This window comes from Fringilla coelebs (genome assembly GCF_963513975.1).
Source record: "Fringilla coelebs genome assembly, chromosome: 7".
NCBI lineage: Eukaryota > Metazoa > Chordata > Aves > Passeriformes > Fringillidae > Fringilla > Fringilla coelebs.
The window spans coordinates 26,851,085-26,868,018 of record NC_140035.1 but is presented as its reverse complement, the minus strand read 5'-3'; the positions used below and the strand labels follow the sequence as shown (position 1 = coordinate 26,868,018).

Below are 16,934 nucleotides of genomic sequence, written 5' to 3'. Positions count from 1 at the left end.
ATAACATTTGGTATTTAACATAATTAAATCTATCCAGGAACTTGAGATAGAATGAAGGAAAGAATATTAGGTTTCAACAGGTGCCTGTGGAAACCTCTATAATTTCCAGTTGAAAACAACTAGTTCTACTCTATAAATTAGTTACATATATGTTTGTTTCTTATCTGAAACACTATCCCAGAAGCTTCTGGAAAAATGCCCCAAGAGCCTATATGAAGTTAGCTGCAATCAAGGGGTAGTTTTATTTTTAGATATGATTATAGAATATACCATTTTTACTGGATTTACCTGCACCCAGGTTCATGAAATTCAGTTGTCCCTCATGAAATCCATCTTCAATGGAGGAGAATGGATTGCTGGCAGGATGCAGAGGTTTTCCTCTGTTTTGTCCAAATTTACATGACATATGGGTCAAGAGTATCAATGCTGAGTTTATCTACTACATTTTATTTTCAAAGTTTGCTTATTCTACTTTCAGTATCAATTATCTTTCTAATTCTCACATTTCATGCAGTCAAAAGAAAAATATTCTTATAGGCAGATTTCATTTTGCCCATGTAAAATCTGGCAAGTCAATTATAGATGAGTTTTCTTTAAATGCTTTCTTGGTTTGAGGTGGCTGTTGTTCTACAGCTGCTGATGGAGCCATCACAGACTTGTGGAATTATGTATTTGGCTGGGTATCATGCTCTTTTTCCTGCTCCACTTTCTGCTTCAAGTTTTCCTTATCATGGGAGAACACATGATTTGAATCCTTGGAGCCTGCAGCATGTGATGTGGAAAAAGGTGGTTCAGCATACTTTCCATGGTTTTTCTTCACTACATTACTAGATTTCCTCAAACTAGTTTTGAGGACACAGTAGTTTGGTTTTTCTTCCCAAATAGCATATTTATTAACATTTATTAACATTTGACCCAGATGCTGGTGGCATGGCAATGCACATTTCTCTACATTGCTTTCCTTTTGACTTCAGTCAGGATTTTTTTTTTCTTTTTCCTTATGCTAGACTTGTAAAATGACCCATTTTGGGCAGTTTGGTGAGCCGTGGCCTACAAAGGTGCTCTGCTCGAATATCAGCATGACAAGCATTTAAAATGGAAGAATTTTACAGTTTCAGACTTTGCTCTTACTCTTTTACTTTGAGACTTTTCAAGAATTTAAAATGTACAGTTATTTCTTTTTTTTTTCTTTTTTTGTTTCAAAGTGGCTGTTGGTTGATTTGTTTTGGGATTTTTTTGGGGGTCGTTTTGAGTTTTGTTTGTTGGGGTGAGAGGGGGTGGAGAGGGTTGTCTCCCCCTTCTCCAAAGTACATTAATCTGTTTCTTTTCACTGTGGGGATTAACTATTACATCTGGCAGCGGGTATGGATGTTTTTTCAAGAGAAGATCTTGCTTTTTGTCTCTGTATCGCTGTTTGAGGCCTGCCTGTGTCCATCTGAATAGCCGTGCTCTCATGGCTATTTTACTCAATACAGTACAGGCAACTTTCAGCTACGGAGGGCTCCACAACTTGAACAGTTCGAAGAAAAGGTTATATAAATTTCAATATAGAATTATTAAAACGAACGGCTTGGTTCGTGTGTAGGAGCACGTGGGAATTTTTCCTTTTTTGACTGATTTTCCCACTTTGATCGCATTGCCAAATCACCGACCGACGGCAGCGCGGCCGCTTCCCTCAGGCCGAGTCCGACATGGCGGCCCCGCCACCGCCCCCTGGCGGCCGTTACCGCTGCGCGCGCGCGAGGGCAGGGCGGGAAAACGGCTGAGGGGAGAGGGGGGAGCGGGGCAGGGCTGAGGGGAGCGGGGAGCGGGGCAGGGCTGAGGGGAGAGCGGGGAGCGGGGTGGGTAGGGTTGGGGGACAGCGAAGTGACCGCGGCGGACAAGCTGCTCGGGAAATAAACGCACCGGGGATGGGAGGCCGACACACGGCAGGAAAAAACATCCCCTAAAGCACCTGTCCCCAGAAGCAGCAACCGGCGGGTTTCAGGCTGGGAGGCCTCCTTGCCCGCAGTGAAGGGAGGGAGCAGCCCCGGAGGCACAGTACAAAAATAACACCCAGGGAAAACACTGTGTCTGGGGAGTTACACAGCAGCGTCAAGCACAGCCGCCCTGAGGAGTGCTACAGCACCGTCCACAGCGCTATGAGGAAAAAGGGAGAGACAGGTAAGGCTTAGGCTTAGCTGTAGGTATTTACCTGATGGTTTTCTCTGATCTTCCAAAGTCTTCAGTCAATTAAATTAATTCTGCTGGAAATATACAGGCGAGTAATTCTGAACTAATCATAACCCTCCTAAAGTTTACCTCAGCAATACCAAAACTACTTTAAAAAGACACTCTGCAAATTAATGTACCCTTGGCTTCATTTTGAGAAAACTGCCTTGAGAGAGTAACATTTAAACCAAGTCAAAATGACCAAATATTAAATTACTAGAACAATTTGAGCAGACCCAGACAGCCCCTCAGCCTCCCATCCCAAATCCTCAGACAGACTGATTTATTTTAAACAGACTAAGCAACTGGAAACAAGACAAAGTAGTACCATCATTTCTAACTAGTTTACAGCAACTGTTTAATATATGTTTCATATATGTAAAAACAAGAACTTGGCACCAACATATCTGAAAACTTCGTTAACACAAATGCATTAAAAACAATGATATGGAAATGCACAAAGGCATTTCAGTTAAGGCTTCTACAAATATTGCATGTTCTAGAATTAACCATCTATTTTGTAAACTTGTTCTATGACTTTAAAAGAAACTAAAAAAAAAAGCTCACTTAAACTCATATTCCACTGTGAGGCTTAATGGAATGAAAAATATTTTGTAAAATAGATAATTAGCCAATAAACTGTTTATTGTGTTTTTTATATGGCAACCTCAAAACTCATCAATTTAAATATGGATATACTCAGACCCTCCTAAAAATATACACTGGAAAGGCAAGCCTGGCTTGAAATACTGATTTCATTAAGTTCATTAATTCAATCCCTGCTCAACCATATAAAAACGACTATATTTCACAATAAGAATGAATCTGGCTGTCAGCTGGCATCACTTTGTCTTAAGGGATAGTTGGAAGGTCAATTCCTAGTATTAATGTCAGAAATCAAGCAATGATGTTATTCAAGCTTTTCCTGTACTGATGAGATGCCTTAGCACACTTCTGCTGAGCTCCGTATTTTATGGGCAAACTTATACTTCTGACCTTACCAAGATGAAAGAAATATGCAGCCATGCCATTAATAATCTCATCTTCAGGAGGTAAGTGACTCTGCAAGTAAACACACAACATCAGCAGAAAGTGTGGTGGCAAACTACACAGGAACACTTCCTGTCTCATCCCTCATCTCCTACAGCCAAATAAATCATGGCAAGAACATCCAGTGCACAACTGAAGGAGAGCAGCACCCTGAGTCTCTCCATGTTAATGGACAATGCAGTGCCAGCCATAATTTAGCTCTAGTTTTACAAAAATACAGACACAAGAGCCCCAACAGTTTAAAAAAGAGGCTAAGGGCTCCATCCCACAGCAAACTGAATGCCTCAGATTGCAGCCAACAGCTGTGGAACATCTTTTAATTCTTGTAGATGTCTTTTCCTCCCTGCCGAGATTACCACAGCATTTAAAAGGCGTCACAAACACTGAATTTTTGAATAACTTAAATTTGTTGAATGGACATAAGAGAACACAAGTCCTCAATAGGCAGCAAGAGCCCTAGTTATACACATTCCCATGTTTGTTTTGAAGCAACTCAGGTAACAGCAAAAAGTTAGCACAGAAAGCATTGAAAGCCCTTTGACATTTCCTTTCAAGTCTTATCTGGCTACTCTTAACTTCACTACTAAAAAAGTCCAGTAATTCTTCAGTGAACTTTGACAAGTGCACCCCTTTTACAACCACCCACAGACACACATATTAAATCAAACAAGGCAAAATCAATATATGTTAAGTAACACATACAAACAAGTTTTGGGCTTTAGGTGGTATTTTCTTGATAAATGGTTTTCGAACTAGACCTTATCTGTGTTTACTAAGGAGATTGTTTCTTCCTGCAGTATATCTGTATTTACTCACATCTGCAATGCTTTCATTTTGCCACTTTAATATAAAGGAAAAGGATAAATCTTGTCAGCAAAACCCATTGCCTGCCACAATTACTACTGTGTCACTGCATAGAAGGTGGGTTGCTGCAGACTTTGGGGTTGATTTATTAAGCATTTTCTTGTAATTTTAGGAAGAAATTTCCCATTCTATCCTAACACAAAGCAACAATTTGGCAGAAAACAATCTCCATCAAAATAGGTAGGAATATTTTTAACATTTATGAAATCCAAGTTTGTTTATAAAGAGCAGTAAATAAAATGATTGCACTTGCCATACCAGATAAGGAAAAATCAAAACACTATTTTTGTGAGTGGCTTTGCAATAGTTACACTTCCCGAGTTACAGGACATGGATACATCCTGTTGGCAACACAAAAACACCCTGTTTGAGGAGAAGATGTATTTAACTGACCAAACTGTTGCAACATTAAAACTTTTGTCTTTTATCTACATCAGCCTGTAAGAACTTGTTATTATCAAGATTTTTGTCAAGAGAATGAAACAAAGATAAAAAAGCGGATTTTAATAATCCTCTTTTATGGATTATTAAACAAAATCCCTGTCAATTTAATCTTTTATTCTAGAAAAATATTTTATGACAAATAAATGTAGATTATTTTAAGATTACTAACTTGGTGGGGTTTATGTTTCCTAACTCTGTTTTGTTATAAATTTTCCTTAGGCTACCTTTGTTGCAAGATATTTTTTTAATCTCTAGAAAATGTTTAACCAAATCAGATAAGCTAACTGCTGTTTGCATTAGTAACAAGAGCAGGTTGTTGAAGACTTTCAGCAGTCAAAAAACACCTGAACACCTGATTTGCATCACTCTCGTCTCTTTGGCTATGTAGATAGCATATTTACAAAATCACCTTGACTTTATGCACTAGGGAATATCTACTTTGTAAAATAAAAAGCAAAAGTATAAAAGTTTTCAATCACATTTAGAAACTGTAACATACATAAAAAGATCAACATGAAATATATACAATATAAAAATACATTTTTTCTTTACGAAAATTATAATACATAGCTATAATACACAACATGTTGAGCCATCAGTCACAGCTACAATATACGCTGATTCTTGTTCCACATTTATGGCTGGACTCTGGGTATGACATCTCCGTGAGGAAATTCCTCAATTTCAGAATGAAACATCAATTCTAAAAGAGAAAGGAAAGAATTCTGTTTTGTTTGAAAACTTTCACCTGAATATAATTCCATTATTCCTGAAAAGTACAGTGGCCTTCCCCCAAGCCTCCTGCTTTTCATCCCAATCATATCATCAACAACTCAGCAATGGCAGAGGCCACCAATATTTTTAGGAAACTACTGCTGCTCCCCAAAATTGACAGAATTGGTGACAATGTTAGCAGTTGACCATGTGCAGTACCATCTTGCATTCAACATGGACACTGAAACACAACTCTGAATTAGACTGAGGGATTGTTAAAGTTCTGAGAGTATCAGAGAGCATCAGACTCAAGAAGGAAAGACTTCTGTTTAGAGACTGGTTCATTTTTACAAGTCTTTGCTCTGTTGTCTCACAGTGTTAAGTTAGCATATCCAATCCTTAGCACACTAAACTTTCACTGCTATTTGGAGTAAGTACTAATGAATTTCTCTCTAGAAATTTCTTAAGTGTTTTTCCAGTCTTAGTAGGCACATGTAAGTATTGAAAAATTTAATCAAAACCTGAGTAAAATTCTGCCACTGGATTCCTTGTGTTAAGTCTTTATTATTTATGGGTTTAAAATATGATTTAAGCATCTATCATAAATTTTACCATTGAGGAGACTGTAAAGGCTGCCACTTGGTTGTTTGGGTTTTTTAAACTCATTAAATGATTTCTTAGAAATAAACACAGTAACTGGAACTAGCTGAAATACAAACACCTGTACATTAAAATTCAAAAGTAATTTGAAGAGGCCTGTGGAATCCTCAGCCTCCCAAACACAAATCTGTGCTTCAAGTCATGATGTTCTTAGGAGTTTTGACTTTCAAGTTGAAGCTTAGGATTTTTATCTACAGCATACCTTCAAGTGACAGGCTTCGTGCACTTGACAGGAACACTGAGTTAGGACACACATTTTGGACCCCAGGTGGAACACAAAAGGAAGAAGGCCCAGTTTCTAGCCAAGTTTCTTCAATGAGAAGAACCTGCTCCCCCTCCTCCAGCCTGGACCAGCAGAAGCAGTCCTCACCTGAAGTCCTGTGCTGCAAGCACAAATCTGACTTTTCAAAGCCAGGGAGTTCCCAAAACTACTGCAATGTCCTATTGAAAATAATACTGAACTTGTAACCCATTTGGCACTTGCAGAAAGAACATTAATAACATCAGGGAATTTTCTAAGAGACACTTAGAATAAACGCATTTCAAATATTTAAAATACTGTTAAAATTTTAAATTCTTTTTCTCTTTATTGAAAAGAGACATTCTGTAATGTTTCAAAATTCACATTGCTTCAGAGAGGACAAATAAAGCTTTTCTTTTTAAATTAATGTTTATAATACCAAACACAGACACCAGCATCCTAAGAAGCATTTGCTGTGCAAGGTTGCTAGGAGATACTTGCTCTTCCTCAGTCACAAAATTTCTCAGGACTAGAGCACAGCAGATAAAAAAACTCAACAACTTGAATTAACAACATTTTGCCTATTAATGTGTCCTACCTTCACTGTGGTCTAGCTCTGGTCGGGAACTTAAGAAGATCCAACTTGTCCCAACTAGAATGGACACTACGAGATTCACCACAACCCACGAATGAACAATTTCTGCCTCTGTACCTGCGGTCCTGGGAAAAACACATCAAACCATCAGTCATCATTGGTGCAGAGAAGTTACAATCACATCAAAACAAGTTTTCTAAGCCAGATGTGCAAAGAGAGCTACTTGTACCATCATGGTGGTCTTGCATTACAAAGGCCTGGTAAAGAGAACAATTACCAAAGATCACAGAAACCCTAAACCTCCACCCTCTCCTAAAAACTAACTGCCCAAACCAGCAAATTTTCACATAAATACTTTTGTTCTGCTCCTCCTGGTTTACTTCAAAAATTTGTGCTACCAGAATTTGAGTCCACTAATAGCTACTTCAGAAAGTAACAGTTTTGTATGGGATCACCTAACATGAAACGATGGTTTATATTTAAATGCCAGCTGTGTCTGCTAAGCCCATGCATCCTGTGGCAGACTCTTTCAGAGACAGTGTTGACTGTCCACAGAATGCCCTGCCCTTGAACCCAAAACTGTTACTTAGTAGGGTCCCACTCTCAAGCAAAAGAGATTCTTAAGGTTCCTGCCAGATGACATTTCCAGCATCATTCCAACTCTTGTTTGAGGTATAATGGATTTGCAAACAACATGACCAAACTCATCCCTGAGTTTTTATTTTTCAGTGAAAATATCAAATATTCAGGACAAGCTCAAAGGCAGGTTCAGAAATAAAATCCTTCATCAATAGTTTCTTACATATCTTGTACAAACTCTTCAATGTGCCAGTTTGACAAGATCCTTAAGTGAGCTATACTATAATTTACAGTGATTCCTTGTTTCCTACCAGATACTGCCATTTTCTGAAGGTGGCGTGTAGAGGTGGATTCTGTCACACGTCATCTGCTGGCTTAAGGATAAGATGAGAGCAGCAAAGTACACTGGAAGAAATGGAATTAATAGTGTCAGATATAAATCCCAAAATGCTGTCTCATGGCACTAATCACTACATTTTCTTTCTTTTCACTCCACTGCCTCCCATCATAGTCTGCTTTAATTAATTCTCTTTTCTTTAACATTCCCCTGACCCTGAAAATCTGGTTTCTGCACTTTTACAATCCATGAGCTACATCAAAGCTTGCATTTTGTGATTCTGTTTTTTTTGTTACATTTGTGCTCTATATTCAGAAATGGAAAAGAACTACCTCACTAGCAACTCTATTAATGCTACTATTGCAAAGGCTTTAAAAAAAATGGAACAAAGTGTTTATGGCCATTGCTATTATCAACTACTGAGGAAGTCATTTATTCTAAAGCAGAAAATAACCTGGGAGGAAGATTTCAGCAAAAAGACTATGGAGGAGTTTTCCATTTACCATATTTTCTGGACAGCTTCCTATCCACTTCAAAATACTTACAGAAAGAAGCCAGTGCTGCTGGGTCTAGGGTAAGAAAGCCTCTCAGTGCAACTGATGCTTTTGCCAGATCAATCCTTAAACAAAATCAAGAGTCATTAAAATAGCCCAGTAAGACAATTATATTGTTCCTCTAACAGCATTCTATTGTTCTTTTACTTTTTGCAAGGCATTTTTTCTGCCTCTGTAACCATGCTTTAATCTACACACATGGCAATGGTCCTCGTTATGCCAATTCCAGAATGAAGGAGGATGTTCCATGAGGTAGCACACTGCAGACCTTTCTGAAATAGGAAGAACCTGGGGACATCTGTCCCCTCTAATCCTTGCCATTCAGTTCAGTGTCCATGCTAATGGAACTGCATACAGTAGCAAATGTGAGTAACTTGGGACTCCTTCCTGCCATCCTTGGAGGGAAAGAAGTCACAATTTTGCCATAGCACCAACTCCCCCACTGGCTTATCCTACCTGTAACTAAAAGAAACATTTGTAACATCCATTACTCTAGTCTACTTAATGATCTTTTTTGAGCTTCTTTCTTTTCATTCCCCCTCTTACTCTGTAATGCAGAAGCCTCAGCTAAGCCAGGAAAACTGTTCACTCAGCTATGTTTCAAACCTGACTAAGCAATGGATTCATATGAAAGTGAACCAGATAGAAACATTTGTTGCTCTCTACCCCTCTTCATAGTCCCACCACAAAAAACCAGGTCAGCTCTTACATTTGTTTTACCTCTTTATCCCACAAACAGCAGAAGTACATTGAAGCAGGGTGCAAGCATCAGACAGAAATGACTACCAAAGTTCTGGATGCACAAGTAGACCCCTTCTGTGTTTAGTCAGCCATATGAAAAATCATTCTTTGAGAATATCAATTAAATCATCAACAGCAAATCAAAATGTGCTAAAGGAGAAAGGGACATCATATACACAAATTATATATATACACCTTTCAAATACAAATATGTTTTACCTGTCAAAGGCTGAGACTGTACTGATAGAAAGCAAAAAATAGAACAAACTTTGAGCTGGGTATGCTATTGTCTTATACTGCTCAAGCAGGTTAGAAACCATGGAAAGCTCATTTCCCGCCAAAATGTAGATAACCACGATGTTCCATACAGCATAACCAGCAAGGAAGCCATGGGTGAAGAGGCCCAACACCCTGAATGGAGAAAAGAACATTAGACCAGTTTTAACATCTTGAATTAGCTATAAATAGAAAAGGCCTATGAATCTATCTGTTCAACCCTGCTTTTCAAGGCCTTTCAGAGATTGTTTCTGAGTGCTTTTTCTGATCTAGTTTAAAAAATTCTAAGCAAGAGTTCTGTTTGCTCCTGTCACACCAGACTGCACCAGAGCCTGAGCACTTAAAGAAAACAAAGATATTTTGCCTTTCCTTCATTACAGCCAGAGGCATCAAATACTTTCACTTGTAGCTGCCTGTAGTTTCCCAAGACCACTGTCCCTTGCACTTACACAACATTCTAACTTGTCCCCAAGGCAATCTTTTCAATATTCTCATTGCTAATGAAAAGCTTCAGCAGGAAGCACAGGTTTCCAGCCAAAATGCACCACAGAAGAAGATGGCTGTTATCTTCCCATTTAGCTATTGCAAAACAACTGCATATTAAAAAAGTAATGGCTTCCCTATTATGTGCAATTTCACTCCTCCCTCTTTCCCACCAACCAGGATTTTTCTTTGAGAAGTGTCTGAATTCAGGTACTTTTATTCTGGTGATACACATGATGTGTCAGTCCTACTTTCTAACACATTTCTCTAGGTGACTAATGTTTTGGTTATCAGCTCAATCTCCTGCTATTGAGATTTTGTCTGAATCTTTGCAATATGGCTTTCTTACTTATTCTTTTTATAAGCTGTATTTCACATGTGATTTCTACACTAGAAATTCATAATCTTGACAACAAATACCAAAGGCTAGAGGACTAATAAACTTTATACCTGCTGAATCCAGAACCACCATTTATTAGGAATATCCAAAAGAAATAAAAATACATCACAACTATAGAGGAAAGACAGTAATTTTCAGGGAGGAAAAAAACCCTGAAAACTCAAACCAAACCCCTGATTTATGTTTATTCACATCAGAACATTTATCTTTCACCTGAAACTTCGGTGCACTGAGAGAGCAACATCTCTAGTAGTCCATGAAGCCTTCACGTCCAAAAGTACATTGATATTTTCAGTGGTTTTAATCAATTCTGCACGGTCAGCTGCATGAAAACGCCCTGAAACAATAAGGAGATCAGTTTTAGAGAGCTCTGTTTCCTTTCACCATCATTTCTATATTAACGCTTATTAGTGTTAAAAGCTGTGAAGTAGCATCAGAAATTTCTTCTCCTCACTTCCTGCCCTTTGTCAGCTTACACTGATACAGGATGCCCCTGGTCAGAATGATGCATCCTGGTGGGTCAGGTTATGGAGTTAACAATGTGCAAAGCACTTTGGGAAATGATTCAGTGTTCCTGGGACAAGAAAAACCCCAAACAAAACAACAGAAAAACACAAACACCCTGCAAAAAACTTCCACTTGAAAGAATTTTTGTAAGTAATAGTTTCTTCCCAAGGTACTGCAACAATATTAAGTCAAAAAAGCTCAGCTGGGTACTTTGAAACCTTTTTCACTCCCACCACAGAATTAAAAAAATCAAACCAAACATATCAGCACAGCAACACCACCATTCACTGTTGAAAAATTATCATGTGTATTTATTTCCAAAAAATTTCTGTTTTGGGAAACTTTTAAAAAATTCTTCCCAATACTACAGTATTTAGATTTTAGATACAATAATGCTTCTTTTAATTGCAAGAATGTTCCTAAATTACTTAAATCACAATATGAACTCACGATTTTTTTCAACAAACACTTTGCTAACAGGCTGACTAATTCCAGTGGGAGCAGCAAACACAGGCTGCTGATCGGGGCTCTTCCTGTGCTCATCTTCAATGATGTCTTCCTCTTCCACTTCCAGCTCATTGGAGCTCACTTCGGCTGGCCGAGGTTTCCTGTTGGCACAGAACACTTAGTGGGACACAGAAAGAATAGGAGATAATGTGTAAAATCCAAAGGCTCCTATGAACATTTAACATGCCTAACCTGACTGATAAAAACCCATCAGACTATGACCCATATCATATTACCTGTTTATAATTTTAAGGGCTAAAGTTTCCATAGAGTTAGTTGACTAAAACCGTAAGACTAATTCCATATCAAGGGATTAATGATTAGAACCTATTAAATAAAACATATTAGAATAATTGGGAAAAAAATGCTAACTTTCATATAATTAAGGTAGTAAGAATGACAGAAAGCCGTTCCAAATTCTAATTCCTTCATGTCTGTGACTGAACTATTAGGCTCATGAAAATGTCTTTAGAGCTGAGATGCATCCAGGTATGCACAGAAGGAAGAAGTGAAAAAAGTTAGGTCTTAATCCTGGAAGGAACTGTGCGCAGGCTGAATGGTACTGTGGGCTTCAAGATTTTACATTTTTGCCAAATGACAATGTAAAATACTCCTCAGCCACATTCACTGTTACAGTTAGTCCAGATTATGAACTATACTAGATTTGTCTCACTTTGTTCTTTTTCTCTGTTTGCGGATCACCGTTTCTTCAGCTTCAGGGACATCCATGCCATTTCCATTCTGAAATAGGGATGCCACATTCTGCTGGGTAAAAGAGGTCTCAGAATCTGAAGATTAAAAAAAACAACCCAACATGAAAGTTTTAGAGCTTTCATAATAATGGAATACATTCACCTAAATACATAAATAGTTATTATATTAAGAGTGGCAAAAAAATAATGATCTGAGCTTTGAATGATGTTAACTATTACATAATTTCCAAAACTGTATATCCATTATTTTCATGGAGGTTTGTACCCTATGTAATCTGAAACCAGAAAGTGAAACTCTAAGCTACTACTCACCCAGAGATTATTTTCAGCTGTTTTAGGTAAAGAAGCACATGAAATGTTTTAAACCTAAATGCACATGGTCCAGTAATATTTCTGTGTTCCCAAGTTTTATTCACTTCTCTTTCCCATCTAGCACTATCTCACGTACCAGTAGGTACTTTCTTCTTCTTGCGTTTCCTCTGAGGAGGGGCATCAGGAGGTTCAGGGGTCAGGGGCTCGCTGCTTTCAGACTGCCGACGAACCGCTGCTTGCACAATGCCATCTAAAAACCACAGGAAAAGACCCAGCAGCCTGAACTCAGAGCCACTGAGGAATAGGCAAAAGAAAGCTGCCATTTACTACCTTGTTGCCCAGCTGAGCAACAACTGAGATGAAAATGCATTGCCTATAGGAAATGTAAGAGTTGAGAATCAGTGATGAGAAGTAGAAATATACAAAGGTATTTCACAGTAAAATTCTCTCCTGAGCATGATACTGTTTAAGTATCCAAGAAGCAGCACAATTCCCATTTGGGCATACAGCAGAGGACTGCCTGAAAAGAATCCATCACTGGAAAGAACTACACCTTTATATTTCTCTTTTCTATGTGCAAAAATCATAATGCAAGAGCCAAGAAAAAATTAATAGTTTATTACAAGGTGATCCACACAGCTAAGGCAAACTGGCATCACATCAAAGGAAAGTCTAAATGCTAAACATACAGCACAAGATTAAAAAAAAGGAGCAGAAAAAATCCACTGACGGATTTTTACTCCAGTCTGAGCAATTAATTATTATACTTTGGAGGAATTATATTTCCATGAAAGTTTAAAATTAATTCATATTATAGTGCACTAGCATCATGATCAGATGCAGAAAGACAGAATTACTTCTCCATTTTACATCACACCTGCTTTTTAATAGTACCTTGAAGGACTGCAATTTTTATGGTAATAACTGAATCTTTGTTTCCACCTCAAAGTCAAGTTTACCCACCTTTTATAAACCTTTATTGTGCACAAATGCAAAAGTAACCAGCAAATAATAATCTTTTACAGTCAACTCTTCAGTGATAATGGAGTGATTAACTTGTGACTTTATTTGGCCAAGGACTGAAATTGAACCAGACTGCTAAATGAGTTTTATCTTAGTTCATTCAAAAATTCAAGTGCTTAACACATTCAACATAAGCAGCTTACAGCTGGAAATGTCTACTTAATGAATTATGCAAAGAAGTTAGAAAAGAAAAAATGGAAGGAATAAAAGAACAGTTTTTAGTCTTGGCAGGACCTTACCTAATGGAGTCTTTCCTTTGGGTTTCCTTTTTTTGGGACGACTGAGTGGAATTTCATCTGCATAACATAAAACAGAAGTATGGTGCACAGCAAGAAAAAAACCTAAATTTCCTTTTTTTAACAGCCATCCTATTGCAAGTTAAGAAATACTTTCTTTTTTACAAATTTACAAATTAAGAAATAATTTCTTTTTTACAAATTATGGCATCTTTTGTTTTTACAGGTAAGATGACAATTCACTAGCTCACACAAGGAGGAGGAATACAGATGGCAGGAAAATGGAGTAAAAAATCAGGGTAAGAATTCTATGTGCAGCAAAGGTGCAATACATACAAGCATGTGTGCTAAGCGATAAACTGAAATACTCTGAATAATGCTCTGAAAAATAAACTTATTGTTTAAAGCACAGCAGCAACACTTCCTTTACCTTGATGGAAATAGCTAACAGTAAAGAGAGCAAAGAAAAACAACAGTTCTAACAATGCACAGGTATCCAGTTTAAATGATCTGCCTGCATTTAGGAAAAGTATAAGGCTCTGTCTTTAAAGAGAGAAAGAGTGGCACCAAAAGGAACTATCAATGTTTGTAGTTCTCTTTAATAACTCACCTTGGCTTCCACTTCATATTGAAGAAGGAAAGTTGTTGACAAGCAGTGTAAAAAGATGAAAAGAAAGTTAGTTTTGAATCAACTACAATTCACAACTGTGAAATTCACACTTTTATGGTTAATTTCCTTATCCCCCCTCCTTTTTATGAGCAGATGTGTATAAAGATTCAACACTCTGTTGGTGACTACGCACAATTTCTTGATTGGCTAGCTGTGGATCAGATTAAAAGCTTTAATCACCTGGCTAATTAAAACTTGTCTTACTGCCTGGTATATAACAAACCAACAGAAGTTATGAAACATTTGAGCCCATACATCACTAAAAAGACATTATCTGTCGACAATCATAAACATCACATTTACTTGCAGGTACTTTGAAGGAATTCTGAAGTACCATCCCATAAAAACGATATAATTGCTTTTCCTTTCACACTGAAAAAAAGCCAAATTTTTTTCCTATACTACATCAAACTAATAGATACCTAACTCCTATTAAAGAATATCTAGCCTAATTCCAGAAATTCCTGATTTTAAGTATTTGTGATTCAAATAAATTTAAGAACACAAAATAAAAGAAAGAGGGAGGAAAAAGAGATTAAAATGAACAACAATTAAGCTGTACTAGACATTAAAACTGGAATATTTGTCTAAAAGTTTTTAATGAGTTTATCTCTCATGAGTATTTAAAATGAGGTAATATGGTAAAATTTCCTGGCTTCTATAAAACTTTAAAATGTTTTGCATTTCTTGTAAAGCATTTTGGAACAATAAATTAGCAAGAGAAGCATGTTTATGAAGCATATTTATGCTCAGATGTTTATGAAAATTATTTCTTTTAATATTACTATTTTCAAAATCTACACTACAGCATCATGATCAGTTGCACAGAATGCAATGATTTTACCTTGGCACTGGAGGAAGGGCACGAGGCGGGCACTGAAAGACAAGAGAGATAAAAAAGTCAACTTCTGCCAGTATGAAACCACCTCTCAGAAAACAGCTTCAGATCAGAACATCCAAGGTATGTTTTGCTCTGTATGCCTCCTAAATAGCCAAACATTCCTAATGGAGATGCCGTATAAAAGCAGGATGTAAAAGATGCCAGACTAATATGCCTTTACCAGAGTTCTGATGGGCACTGTAGTAGGAACATACAGCTAAGCTCTGTGTGTGAGAAACAGCTTGCATTTCAGCTTCAATAAATTTCACTTTTCATGTAAGGTACCACTTTCACTAGAAAGCTTATTAGTCGTTCTATTTAAATAAATATAAAATCTTGTAATAAATTATACATTCAGCATAATTGTACAGTATACAATGTGACCTGAGTATTTTCTGTTAATGAAGATGTAAATTTAGAACAATAATAAAAACAATAAAAGGAAATAAACTCACTTATGAAAATACTTTAAAATATTATAAAATATAGTTTTTCCATATAATTTTGAACATATTTACCAACAGGTCAAACACCTAAAATCTAAAAGGATCTCCAGATAATAATCTGAAACTGAGCTTGTACCTTTCTCTTATCTAGAAAAAGGAGTTAACTTTCAGATTTTGTACTACACAATTATATTGGAAGAATATACACAAAAAAGTATTTCCCATGCTCAGAAAATTCAGATACCAGAAATAAAAAGGGCTGTAAGATTGGTAAGACTCAAGGATCCACAAACTCACCACTTGTTTCTTTCCCATATCATCTGAAGTCGTTCCCTGAAAGAGGCACTGTGAACTGGTCTAGGCTCCCTCACGCTGCTCACACTGAACCTCAGCTAATTCTGAACTAAAAATAAACTTCAGGCAGCCAGGATTAGCTGGAGCTGAACCCTCCTGCCCCTGGGTCAGGACCCAGAACTACTCCCATTTGAAACAAGGACAGGTTGTTCAATGGCAGCAAATATTACTTGCACTAAAAAACCCTTCACTCTGCATGCTGGCACAGGTTCCTTTAAGCAAGTTTTGGTTTGTTTACCCAAAGCAAATGAGATGCTTCATGCAAGGAAGTGTTTGTGGGATTAGACCTCAAATCTCTCACTTGGATTTTGGCCATGCTGAAGACTGACAGCAAGTGCCACATACACAGGTAGAGCACTGCACACCCTAAGTGGCACCCAGCAAACTGGTGGGGACTGGTCACACTATATTGGTGCACCATAAGGGAAAAAATATTGGTAAAGGTCAGAGCTCATTACTTTTATTGTTTCTAACATTCTTGTGGCAATACTTAGTAAACATTTAGGATACTTGGTATTTAAAAAACCTAAAAGGTAAAAACCCTATAAAAAAAACCAAAAGCCACAAACCTTTTATACAGCATTCACTGCCTATGCAGTAGTAATTCTGTACTCAGTAGTACCTCTCTATTTTATTACCTTCTACAAAACAACTGGCAAGTGCATTGAGTTCTGTATCGTTTATTCCTTGCAACACAGGAAACCACATGCAAGCAGCCAGTTGTAAATATTAATCTGTCCATTTTTGTAACAGTCCCCAACTCTCCCACAGAGCAATCAGCTTTGTCTATTTGCAGGTTCACAGAGTATGAAGCAACTCACCCCAAATTTTATAGAAAGGGTGAGTTTGGGGACAGGTCCCCGTGGACATTTTGTTGTGGACAGAACAGCCGCTGAGTGCTCTAAAGTGCCACCGAAACCAAGAGACCCCTACAAACCAGGCAGCCGCTGCCTTGGTCAAACCCTGTGTTTGCACACCTGAGCCAGGCCACAAGACAGTGGGACGCACCTGGAAACTCAGGGGAAAAACGAACTACCCAGTTCCCCGGGTGTCCATTCCAGGATGCTGAGAAAAGGAAAGGTTTAAATATCCAGATTGTTTAAAAACACTGAAGCAGCCTTCACAGATTTGTTAAAG

At 37.7% G+C, this 16,934-nt stretch overlaps 1 protein-coding gene across 1 annotated transcript; it reads right to left on the bottom strand.

The window, feature by feature from the left end:
• Nucleotides 1-2,631: 2,631 nt before the first annotated feature.
• Nucleotides 2,632-14,070, bottom strand: TMEM237 (transmembrane protein 237; the record flags this gene model as incomplete). The annotated part of the gene is made up of 11 exons (XM_084209061.1): nucleotides 2,632-5,272; nucleotides 6,783-6,904; nucleotides 7,670-7,763; nucleotides 8,241-8,314; nucleotides 9,210-9,401; nucleotides 10,363-10,486; nucleotides 11,107-11,264; nucleotides 11,837-11,951; nucleotides 12,325-12,438; nucleotides 13,451-13,507; nucleotides 14,058-14,070. Coding segments are annotated over 11 exons (1,131 nt in total), but the record flags the coding sequence as incomplete, so codon positions are not given.
• Nucleotides 14,071-16,934: the final 2,864 nt, after the last annotated feature.